The sequence below is a fragment of the Pelophylax lessonae genome, assembly GCF_965119305.1.
Source record: "Pelophylax lessonae genome assembly, chromosome: 6".
NCBI classification, from domain to species: domain Eukaryota; kingdom Metazoa; phylum Chordata; class Amphibia; order Anura; family Ranidae; genus Pelophylax; species Pelophylax lessonae.
The window spans coordinates 187,289,253-187,301,526 of record NC_138773.1 but is presented as its reverse complement, the minus strand read 5'-3'; the positions used below and the strand labels follow the sequence as shown (position 1 = coordinate 187,301,526).

General features: G+C 44.7%; 1 protein-coding gene across 2 annotated transcripts in view; it reads right to left on the bottom strand.

Annotated features, from left to right (window-relative positions):
* Positions 1–12,274, bottom strand: part of LOC309557969 (aldehyde oxidase-like) — a 196,987-nt gene that overhangs the window by 123,996 nt on the left and 60,717 nt on the right. For both annotated transcript variants that reach the window (XM_082260857.1, XM_082260858.1), the window contains 4 exons: positions 8,885–8,989; positions 8,602–8,771; positions 6,526–6,652; positions 234–356 (listed from right to left, as the gene is read on the bottom strand). In XM_082260857.1, the coding sequence (XP_082116983.1) occupies positions 234–356; positions 6,526–6,652; positions 8,602–8,771; positions 8,885–8,989 (525 nt within the window). The remainder of the gene's footprint in view (positions 1–233; positions 357–6,525; positions 6,653–8,601; positions 8,772–8,884; positions 8,990–12,274) is intronic.

The following is a 12,274-nucleotide window of genomic DNA, read 5'->3' as shown; positions in this document are numbered from 1 at the left end:
GCCACAAAAAACGGACGACAGATCGTTCCATAATCTGATCATGTGTACGGGGCTTAAAATTCCATGACTGTGAGCTTCTGAGATAAGTGCATCTGCTCTAAATATTATTTTGTGCCTATGGACCAGTATGTTATTATGCTTGTATTTTATTTTCTTGTAATACAGTATTGCAAGTATTGATTAAAACACCAATGGTATTGTCTGTACTTAAAATGCTGTAGAAAACCTCCTACCTCTATAGTGAGTATCACAGGTTCTATATCTTCATAGATGATCTTCACCTTTTTAGCTGCTTTTTTGGCATGCTCTGGTGTATCCGCAACCACTGCGCAAACTATGTAACCAACACACAGTACCTTGAAATAAAGACAGGCAAGTTATATATGCTTCCTATAGGCAGCTTTATTAAGGGGGACAGCTAGCCATTTTTAACATTTTTTTTTTTTTTTTAAAAAACACATTGTAAGAGGTCACCCTAAACTATAAGTGGACAGAGTATGGAACGAATGACAAACCGGTCAGGTTTTTATTGCCTGGGGAGATTCACTCTCTAACTGTCTTGGTTACCATCATGTTTTTTTTTTTTTTTAAATTATAATTTTTATTACATTTTCAAACTTTATTTTTCACAATCTCTCACCAGCATGTTTTACCAATCTCCACCCTAACCCTCCAAAAAATAAATAAAATGTAAGATATACTTTAATTGTAATCAATCTGTATGATGTATTCATAGCTACTGTATATACTGTACAAGAGGGCAGCTTTTTACTTACCATTATTGATTGATAGCCAAAGATCATATGACCTAGTTAGTCTGTGCTGGGAGCTTGGGAACAGCAGCATTTTTTTTTTTCATGGCTGCTTGTTTAACATCTATTGACAATTTGAGCCACATAGGGAGTGCCTTATTTTCAATGATTTGGCTGACACACAACCTTATCTTAGCTGACACACACTCTAATCAAGATCATCCTATTAACACACATCTAAAAACTGTTGGAGTGAAGGTACAATTCAAATACACAAAGTATTTTATTATCTATATGTAGTACCCTCCTAGGTAGGTGCTAGGAAAAGTATATATTGGCCCTGTCTGCTTTTCAGGGGGGCCTGATCATTCAGTTAGGCTGTCATATGTTTCCAGGTGTGTCTGTTGAGTCTTTGGAGTCTCCTCACTGTATCTAATGAGGGCTCTTATTGGACAGTGGAAGAAACCTGGCCAATAGCGCACCAGGGCTTATAGCGTTCTCAGTGGGCAGAGTTTGCCGCAATGCACCCTGGGATTGGATATAAGTCTGAGGGAAGTATGTGACAGAGTGTCTTTGGCGGGAAGCAGAGTCCAAGGAGGAGGCTGATGACTGTCTCTCCTCCTGTCCGAACAAGCGAGGGTGTCCTGGGCGGTCGGCCTAGAGGACCGGAGGCTGCGCTGGGCTACAGGAAGGATCCAGAGTGCTGTGGACCGAGTGGAGCTGCTGGGCAAAAGTTTCCTGGAAAAACAGTGTTGTGAGTACTCGAAACTGCCCAGGGGTCTACCAGGGAGAAGGGACCACTCCAGAAGGTCAAAGGAATCCGGGAGCCAGCTAGCCAGTAGTAGTGGCTTAGAAAGGTGGTGCCAGTATCTAAGCCCTAAAGATAAGAGAGAGAAAGGGGGCGCCGGTGCGGGCCCTGAAGTGTTCAGCAGTGCAGCAGTGTATTTAAGTGGCTTCCTCAGCAGGACTGCTTAGGGGAACTAGAAGAGGACTTCTTTAGTCAGAAAGCAGTCCCAAGTTAATTCAGCGTGAACAGGAATCCGGTCAGCATTAACCAGCGTCAAGTCAGCGTTGATAGGCATTCAGCCAGCGTCAAGTCAGCGCCAAACAGCGATATTCAAGAGTCTCTGCCAAATGTGCCTAGTTTAGTTCCAGGAGTATCCCACTCATCCCTTCTCCCACCCAAGTTACCACATAAATACAAAAAACCCAAAGATACTGGACTGGTTACTGTCTCAGTGCTCACACTTGGAGAACATGCTTAAATCTGCTGTTGTTGCTAGCGGTAACCCAGGGGGACCCATATCCAGAAAAACGTCTGGGAATTGTGCTACATTTGGGGGCTCGTCTGGGATTTCACCCTGGGTTACTGGGTCAGTTGCCAACGGCAACGGCCAAAAAAGTTCAAAATCTCCATTTTCGTGTCCGGGACTTTATTCCAAAACTCAAGCCAAGTGTGAGGTCAGCTTTGCAGGAGACAGGGAGAGTGGGATGAAGATTGGTGTGCACATGGAAGGTTGCCCGTGGCAACGGAAATGTTCCAGTCAATACTGCAAAATGGCAGGAACCTTCCACTTCAGTTATGAGATGTACTCTGCTATCAAGTATTGGAGAGTAGGGAAGAGATCTATGTCAGTGAATAAAAGCTGTAGCTGCTTAACAGAAAAAGGTCCAGGTGGGGATGAAGAAAATGGCGGCCAGGGGCATATGGAGCAGGTTGCCAGGGGCCAAGTGTGTGTGTAAGCTATATGGACTGATGTTGACCGTGCATATGACAGCGGACATTTGTTCTATACAGCAATTGCAGTGATACTGTGAAGATTGCAGTCGGCCATGCCAGGAGGGGCAGTGGGCCTATCTTCTGAGACAGTATGCTGGGCCTTACATGTACATGTGTTGGGGAGAGGACTGTTGACCGTGCATGTGACAGCGGGACAATTCTCTTGCCTGGCAAAGAGGGACAGCTGGCTCCGGGAGAGAGGGGCACAGCTGGGGCCCTGCTACAAGTAAGAACAGTGGATGCATGTCTGTTGAGCATACGCTTTGCAGTAACTTCCTTGTGGGCTAGAGAGAGAGAGAATGGCATAGGAAGGGTTGCTGTACCGCGCAGGAAAGCGCGATCCAGAAAGAACTGCCCAGCAGGAGGAGCCACCGCCAAACAAGGAGTATGGGTGGAGACATCTGTCGAAACCAGCCAACCAGGAGTGACTAGGGGAGTCCATACAATACCCCCCCTTTCGGGTGTGGCTGAGAGGAAGACACATGCAAGGAGCATCATGGAGTTGTTTGGAGAGGAGCGCATCCATGATCGCTTCACCCACTCACGGAGAACCTGCTGGGCAGATCCAGGAGCAGACCGTGAAGCCGAGCCAAACCTTCGTATGGGACACAGGCATAGGGATGGTTACCGAGAGAGGACTTGCGCTGTGCACGGGAGGAGGCTTGGAGTAGCTTGGCACGGTAGGTCCTCAGTGTGCGAGAATCACGCACCCATGCGGCTATCTGCTGCTGCGGGTGGAGAGGAGGGAAGGCCGGCCCAGGCAGATGTGTGTGGCTTGGGAGTCGGGGGGAGTCGAGTGCTGATGGAGTTGAAGACCATGCAGTCTGACAGTGGTCCAGCTTTGTCAATACGGGGGGCTCCGTCACTGGGAAGAGGGTGCATGCCAGTTCATCAGGCCAGGAGATGGCCAGACAGATGATGCACCAAAATCCACCGCAGCAGAGACAAGGTCTGCCCCTGTTCCTACCTCTCAGCAAAAATGGCCCATGGCCATCAAGGCCTCACTAGCCAGTCTTAGTTGTGAGGAAGAGGCCTGGGGTCATTAATGTGGGATCTCCCAGCTTCTGATACAAATACAGATCCATTGAGGAGGGAATTGATGATTGGAGGTTGGAAGACGAAACCGAAGTGGACTGGGGTTCTGAAGCAGGGAGCGGTTCACCCGGTCTCGACGCTATTACTGTGCCTGATAAGGAGACTAAAGAATCAAATGACAGAGGGGAGCTGGCCCAAAACTTGGGGTTCTGTGACGCCTACTCAAAAAGGGTCCCAGATTTAATGCTGCCCATGAACTATGCCCGGGCTCGGGATCAGAATGAAGCCTATAGCTCCATAATCAGGAGAGAGGAGACCCCCTTTTCACTACCTGGGAGAGGTAACAGGAAAACCCTCACCAGGCTTTCAAGAATGCAGCGATAGATGCAGCGTGAAGTAGCTATGGAGTATGGCTATGATTATCCATACGCTCCCAGGGAGGTCATGTTGAACATTGAAGCAAAGAGGGATTTCTGGTGTGATGAAGCCATTTGTGATTTCCTCTTTGTCCCCAAGCCCTTTTGGTACTCACCCAGGACTGACCTCAAGGAAAAATATGATGCAGTAAAGACACAGTGGCTATATGGATGATCTATCTATATTGACCGGGTGGAAGTTCGTCGTCCAGACGGGTCGGGCCAGGCTTGGTCCATCTGAGTGCGGCACATCCAAGGAGCCCTTGTCAATGTCCCCCACTCAGAGTATTATATTTAAAAGTCACTCTCTACATATAAAACTGAACAAGCAAGTCTGGCTAGCCATCACTATGAAAAATATAATGCTGAAGTTCAAAGTTAATGTTCCAGTTGAGTTGTTACTTCTGTTCTGCAGACCCCTTGGGCCATCAGGCCAGGGTCCTCAAGAGGAATTCATTCTAACAGATCCCTTGGGCCAACGGGCCAAGATCGCCTGGATTACAAATATTTACCTGGAAAGATTTCCAGAATTCTCAACCAGAAAAAAAGAGGGACTGAACTGGAGAAAACGGGTGGCCGTCACACTGATGGGCGGTGCATCCAGGAAGTTTGGTGGGGGGTGCTCTGGAAAGACCCCTTACATTTCCCTGACTCAGCAGGACAGCAGACCACTCAGGCTCCAGTGGTTTGCCCCATTTCTTTGCAAGGAGAGATGATCGTGAGTGGCAGCAGGAATATGTTGCATTTATATCTCCAAAGGACTCTGTAGCTAGGTAGCCAGTGTTAGGGTACAGATCCCTCAGAGATGAAGGAACTTGGACCCGGCGTGGCAAGCACTGGATAGCAGAGGAGACAGGGACTGGAATGAGAAGGTCGCCGGTGCGGAGAGGGTCTTCTCACTCAACTGTTCAGGTATATAGTCATGTGTTGGCTATATGTGAAGTGTGACTAACTTTTAATTTTCCTCTACAGGTGGGCGCACAGTAGAGATAGATAGTCAGAATGTGTATATTTGTTCAGACCTCACCAAACGGAGTTTGTTTGGTGGGGGGTGCATCTTTTCATGCACCTAAAAATTTGTATATGTGTACAAAACAGAGATGTCATTATATTTTTTGCACTTAATTTATTTATACATTTGTTTCTTTCCCTTCTCCCCCTTTTCCAAGTTTGTGGGATACTCCTGATTTTTTGGCAGATTTTTGTAGGAGGTGGCTGCCTCAGAACCAATGGGGACATGGCTCATTTTTGGTGGGGGGTGGATGTAGCACCCTCTTAGGTAGGTGCTAGGAAAAGTATCTCTGCTTATCAGGGGGGCCTGATCATTAGGTTAGGCAGTCATATGTTTCCAGGTGGGGTCTGTTGAATCTGGGGAGTCTCCCCACTGTATACAATGAGGGTTCTTATTGGACAGTGGAGGAAACCTGGCTAATAGCGCACCAGGGCTTGTAGCTGTCTCAGTGGGCGGAGTTTGCCGCAATGCACCCTGGGATCGGATATAAGTCTGAGGGGAAACATGTGACAGAGTGTCTTTGGCGGGAAGCAGAGTCCCAGGAGGAGGCTGACTCTTTGTGGTAACAGGTAATGTGTATGGAATTTGTTCATGAAAACACAAAAAGCAGAAAATTACAGTAGATCCCCTGCAGCCAGTAACAATAGAGCCTCCTCCAGCAACAATAAACCGCCCCCCCCAACAACAATGGACCACCCAAAACAAATATTCCCCTCCAGTAGCAAAAATAAATCCCCCAGCAACAATAGACTCCTGGCAGCAACAACAGATCTCCCCACAGTCACCATCAATGGACTCTCCAGCAGCCAGCAACAATAGACCTCTCTCAACATTAGATCTCTCCCAGCAATAGCTGACCACCCAGCAACAATAGGTCTCCGCCAGCAACAATAGACCCCCCCCTGTAAAAATAGATCCCCTCCAGTTAGAATAGATCACCCAGCAGCCAGCATCAATAGACCTTGCAGCACACCCCAGCACCCCTTGCCATCATAGGCGTGCGCACAGGGTGTGCCGGATGTGCCTGGGCACACCCTAATCACCTAGGGCACATAGCATTATCGCTCTGTTTGCCAGTGAGGAGATGGGAAAGATCTCCCTCGGACCTGCTCTGCTCTATTTCACTTTGCCAGCAGGGAGAGTAATGTATCGGGGCCATGTACATGTAGGCAAACACATGCATGTGTATTTAAACTTTGGGGTGCACACCCTAATGCAATAGGCTGCGCACACCTATGCTTGCCATTACATACAGTCAGTGCTGGAGGTGCCAGAACTGCGCTCCTCTGCATTCCCACTGAAAAAAAGCACTGATATCAACCAGCTTCACCATATATAAGAAGTTGACTCTTTATAGATTTTTAGGCTATGTGAAGTATCACTTAAAGCTACAGCTATTAAACATGACATAATGGTGGTGTAATACTGCAGCAAGGTCTAGATCACAAGGATCTACTACAAAACTGCTGTTGGAAGAATTCTAATGAAAGCTTTGACACATTCCTCCCAACTTTCACTTATATACTGTACCTCATGATCTGCCAATAACCTGTCAGGCCAAGCATGATAAGAAAATTCATTCGCTCCTGGAACATCTTTTGCAGTGATAACATCACAAACACCTTGCATGCTTTTTGCTTCAGTTGGATCTAAGGATCTAAAATTAACATAGAAAATAAACTAGTAGTAACTAATATACTATTAATATTGTGATTAGTACCATTATACAAGATTTATATAACACCAATAGCTTGCACAGCACTTTACAAAATTAGGAAGGCAGTACAGATACAATGCAATTCAATGCAGGAGGCCCTGTGCCTAGAGGCTAACAATCTAAAGGGAGGGGCAATTTGATGGAGAAAGTAAACATACAGTTTTTTGGTGGATGCAAGGTAGCCTTCACTGAGGGATGAGTTTTCAATAATTGTTTAAAGGTGGACAGAGTAGGGGATAGCTGGATAAACTGGAGTAGAGAGGGTGGGAGAGGCCCTGGAAGAGAGCATGGAAGAGGTGATATGGAGACCAGAGAGCAGAAGGTCTTGAGCGTAGCAGCGAAGATGGCTAGAGTGATATTTGGAGATGAGGTTGGTGATGTAGCTTGGGGCAGAGTTGTGGATGGCTTTTGTATGATGTTAGTATTTTGAATTTCATTCGTTGAGTGAGTGAAAGTCAGTGTATGGATTGTAAGGACAGCTTGTTACAAATCCGATAACAAAAATATATTGGATAAATAATACTATATGTATGTTGTATATACCAAGGTTTCCTATCACTGCCAAAGTATTACTGTAATGTTTGCTTTCACCTTGTCCTCGCTTGAAGGAGCACATATTTTCATTTGTTATTAGAATACTTTTCTTAAAAAAAATAATTACCTTTCCATTTTTACAAGCTTAATCTTCTATATGTTTATATTGTATTAAATATAGAGATATTTAGAGTGGCCTCCAAAACTCGCCTCATAGCTGCTGTGATAAGGTATCATCCATATTCAGAGTACATTGTGCTCAATGAGTGGGATGTCATAAATTTAGGGCTGGCCATAGACAGTGCGATGTTTCTTTCCTGCAACCATGGATTGCAGGAAAGAAATTCTCACAATCCCCCTATTACCACAGACAGTGCTGACAGGAGTCTCAGCAATCATGTTTTCCTGGCGGGGGGCAGGAGAAGCCGTTGCTGCCAGGAGAAGACAGTGATTAATTGCTAGCGGCTATAGCAGACACTTGCGATTATCACAAGCGAATCCGGCAGGCTGGTTGTACCCAAGCTGATCGATCAACTTGGTACATCCAGTCTTCCCATTAATGGTTCGAATCGGATTCTAACCATGTATGGCCAGCCTTAGATTGTTAGATGGAACAGTGAGGCACATCCATTGTGTAACATGTCAACAGTGTTGGGGTAGTTACTCAAAAAATGTAACTAGTTACTAGTTACTAGTTACTTCTGTAAATTGTAATGAGATTACTTTACTAGTTACTGCATTTGAAAAGTAACTTCACTACCTATTACTTTACTTTCCTCTTTCTTAATTGACCGTGTAGAAGAAGATACATGACTCTCTTTCTACATAGAGTTTATTGTATAAACACAGGCTTTGGGAAACATGAGAACAAAACCTGAAAAAACAGAATAAAACATAAAGTGCAACAAAAAGTCATAAAATTCATCCCTCTCTATTCTTCGAAATAACGATTGTATCGCACGGCTTGGGTAACGCAGGAAAGCGCGTTCCTATAGCCTAGTAAAGTAGTGTAGTTACTTCCTATAGCCTAGTAAAGTAGTGTAGTTACCAATATTAGTATTGTAACTAGTTACTTTACTTAGTTACCAAAAAAAGTAATGTAGTTACTGTAATTAGTTACTTTGTAACTAGTTACCCCCAACACTGCATGTCAAAGCAGAAGCAGAGCCTGTGTATGTATGTACGCATGTATGCTTAATTGCTATTTAATATACTGTTACAGTATATCCAACATACATTTACTGTTGAAGTTGCCATTTCAAACAAGCCATAGCAAACGCAGAAATATACTGTACATCATTCCATTCCATGTGATTATATTGTAAAAATAATAGAGTGAAATTCAGTTTACTGACATGATTCTTGCATGAGCTCTAGAACTAGTCACCAAAGCCATAAAAAGCTCTCCATCGATGAAGGGCATATCATCGCAGTATATTGCTTCACCGGACACTTGCATCATGGCTGTGCGGTGCATGATAGGATGGCCAACAGGATCCTGAGGAGGCTGGTGAATTGTTTTGTCCTAGATAGAACATAAAACTAGGTATGTTTGCTAGTTCTTTTTTTTAACATGCTGTGTTGTGGTAACAGACAAAAAAAAAAGCAAAATATAACAGGGATTGCCAGTTTACTGACTTGGTATCTCTGTATAGTCTTCAGTATTGTACCCTGGTTATTGCCATTTTTAACACTGTTGTTCAGCGATATTTCCATAGGATGGTTATAACCATTCACATTAAGCTGTGGAAAAAAAGACACATATATGAGTTAGGATATGAACATAAGCATTTTACTTTGTATGTATCAGATATTGAAATGTTACCTATTTACAATTTTGCAATATTGTAATTGCATAGTAGGTCTTAAAGAGGAACTTCAATCTCCTACTATTTCTCTCAACCCATCCACCCTTACTGGTTTTGCTGGGTGCTCTTCAAAAAACACACTCGCTTCCCCAGTAGACCCAGAGTTATCCTGCAATGATCTGCTGTCAAAGTCGGTGTTGTGTGCCACCATCTTGGTCTCCTCAGCCAGTTGATACTTATGGAATTAGGCAGCATGGCCCCTGATGGAGCAATGCAAATCCACCCCACTGCCATTCTGCCCCACATCCCAGATGGCATTGGGAGCAGGTCGTATAATTTATGCCGAGCGAGAATGGCAGCTGGGGGCAGAACTGCAGGGAAATACAGAAAAATACCCTGGGGGGGGGGCGTTTTGATGGGCCCATGTACATAAAGTTGATTCCTGGAGTTAAGTTCCATTTTAAGTAACTCCTAAGTGTGTATACTTATTTCAAATACCCATCACATCAAGTATGTACTGTGACAGGAAGTCAGGTAAATCTGGGAATGTAGTCACTGAGAGGAGACACATTCCCACCTGCTTTGAAAGTTCACTGATACTATAGGGTGTTGGCTGCAGAGAGAGCCAGCAGGAAGTTGAAAACCATTCAGCTGTTCAGAATGAGGAGATCAAGGACTCTATAATTTGTCCAGAGAAAATCTATTGAGTGCTGCCTCCTGTCGCCGTGTAGGCTGGGAGAGGAGGACAGACATACGTGTACCTCCCGACGCCGTGTGGGCATGGGAGAAGGACTGCTGCCGCCTGTCGCCGTGTGGGCTGGGAGAGGGGGACAGTCGGATGTGTGCCTCCCGACAAGCTGGTGAGCATGGGAGAAGACCCCCTAAAGCGATGTGAAGCTAAGGAGGGTAACCACGAGTGAAGACGTCTCAAAGGTGAGAAGACAAAGTGTTCCATGTGAAGAGTGTGAAGAGTAAAGGGACCTGTTAAATGAACTGTGTTCCATGTGAAGAATCTGAAGAGTAAAGGATCCTGTTATAAATGAACATGTGCTGTGTGAAAGAAAACAAAGGGACATGTTCAATGGACAATGTTTGTGCTGTGTGAAAAGCAAACAAATGGACATTTGAGTGTCTGCTGTAGGATCAGCAGTGTCGGCCCAACAGTAGGTTGGAAAGACTTCTTAGGTAGGTTCCAGCTGTGAGAAGGTAGCCGCCCACAGAGGCAAGGATTTATTTTGTCTTTTATTTTATTTTGGCTGTTTTGATGCTTGCAATTGTGTTAAGTAAATTGCATGAATAAATCAGTCTTGTTTTTCAACCTCTAATCGGCTATCTCTGTGAAAACGCACCCCCAAAGGGGTCACCCATACGCCTACCACCGAGCTAATCCCTCACATATGGTGGAGGTATGCAGTGGGCATAAGCAGAGATCCCTGCAAGGAAGTGCAAATGTTTGATGAACTTTATCTGGTGCATGAGATTGCACAATCTATGTGTGCAGGAGAGAAGATCCTGACAGAAAAAAAAAAGTGTTTTAAAGAGACAGCGGTCTCAAAATTATTTGATGAACTTTGTTGTGTCTGGTGCAAGTGACTGCACAAACTGTGTGTGCAGGAAAAGAGATCTTGCAAGAGAGAGAGAAAAACTACATGTGTTAAAGAGACAGTGGTCTGAAAAATTTTTGCTGGACTGTGAAAAATTTGTTTGTGGAGTTATTGAAGATGGGGCGTTCAAAACGCCTGAAGAATGCAAAGATAGATGAAATGAGAGACCGGATTCTATGGATGGAGGGGATGTTGCCGTCTGAACCAGCCCCATCCATGCCTAAAGAGAGTCTACTAAAGAGGAAGGTTGTTGTCCCTAGCAACACTGATGAAACCGCTATGGAGACGCAGTGTGCTCAGATGAAAAGTAAACTCAAAATGGAGGAGATGTTGAAACATCTGATTATATCAAATGCAGCTCAACAGCAAGCAAATGCAGCTCAACAGCAGGCAAATGCGGATTTTCAGCAGAGCTTTGCAGCTCAACAAAAGGCTCATCAAGAGAGCATGGCAGGCTGGAAACAGAGACGCCAGCAGCCAATGGAGGCCATCGGTTTGGAGGAAACCGAGTATGTGTGCAGGGCTGAGTTGGATGCCTTGCAACGGAAAATGGAAGAAAAGGAACAAGCCTTGGAATTGCTTAAAATGGAGCATAGAAACTTGCAGGAAATGAATGAACTACTCAAGTCTCATGTGTTACAGTGGGAAGAATCCACTGCTCTTCTTTTGGTCGAGTTGCAAAAACGCAGAGAGACTATAATGGAGAAAGATACCATCCTCATGGAAAAGGAAAGTGAAATTCAGACTTTGCAGAAGCAAAGTATGGCTGATATGTTGGAGTTGCGTAATCAGCTGGAAAAAAGTCTTCAGTGTTTGGAAGTTACAAAAATAGACCTGCAGGAGTCGCAGGAACAGAATGTTGCTCTGAAAGCGACATTGTCTCTCAACGACAAAGAGAAAAGTGAAAGAGAGGCTAAATTACTGAGTACTGTGTATGAGCTCACTACTTTAAGCAATGTGGTAAATGAATGGCGTGCGGACTGTGAAAGTTGGAAAGGGGAAGCCCAACGTGTCCAGCAGCAGTTAAAGGAGAAAGAAGCCTGTGTGGCAGAATTACATTCTTATTCCCAGATGCTAGCCAATGAGGTGAAGGCTCTTATGCAGGGAAAAGAAGATTGTGAACATAAGAGGGAAAAAGTAGAGGCACAGCTTCTGGAATCGCAAGTCAAGGTGTCAGAAGGTGACCGATTGTGTGCTAAGCTGTCAGAGAAGGCAAACCGACTGCAGGTTGAGTTGGACAATGTTACAAATCAGCTTTCTCAAGCAGACAGCAAATCTAGAGAAATTGCGGAAGATTTTTCTATCTTGGAATCGCAGCTGCAAGACACGCAGGAACTCTTACAGGAAGAGAGGTGTCAAAGGCTGAGTTTTAGCACAAAGCTCAAACAAATGGAAGATGAGAAAAATAGCTTCCTGGAACAATTAAAAGAGGAGGCGGAAGCAAAGAAAAACCTATCAGAGCAAGTCGCAACATTGCAAGCTCAGATAGCGGTTATGAAAAAACGCATGGAAGAAAGCGTTGGTTCATTACAGTGTGTTGAAGATGTGAAAAAGAAGTTTGATCAGATGCTTGGTGAAGAGAAGAATGTGTCTGCAAAATATGCAGAAGAACGCGC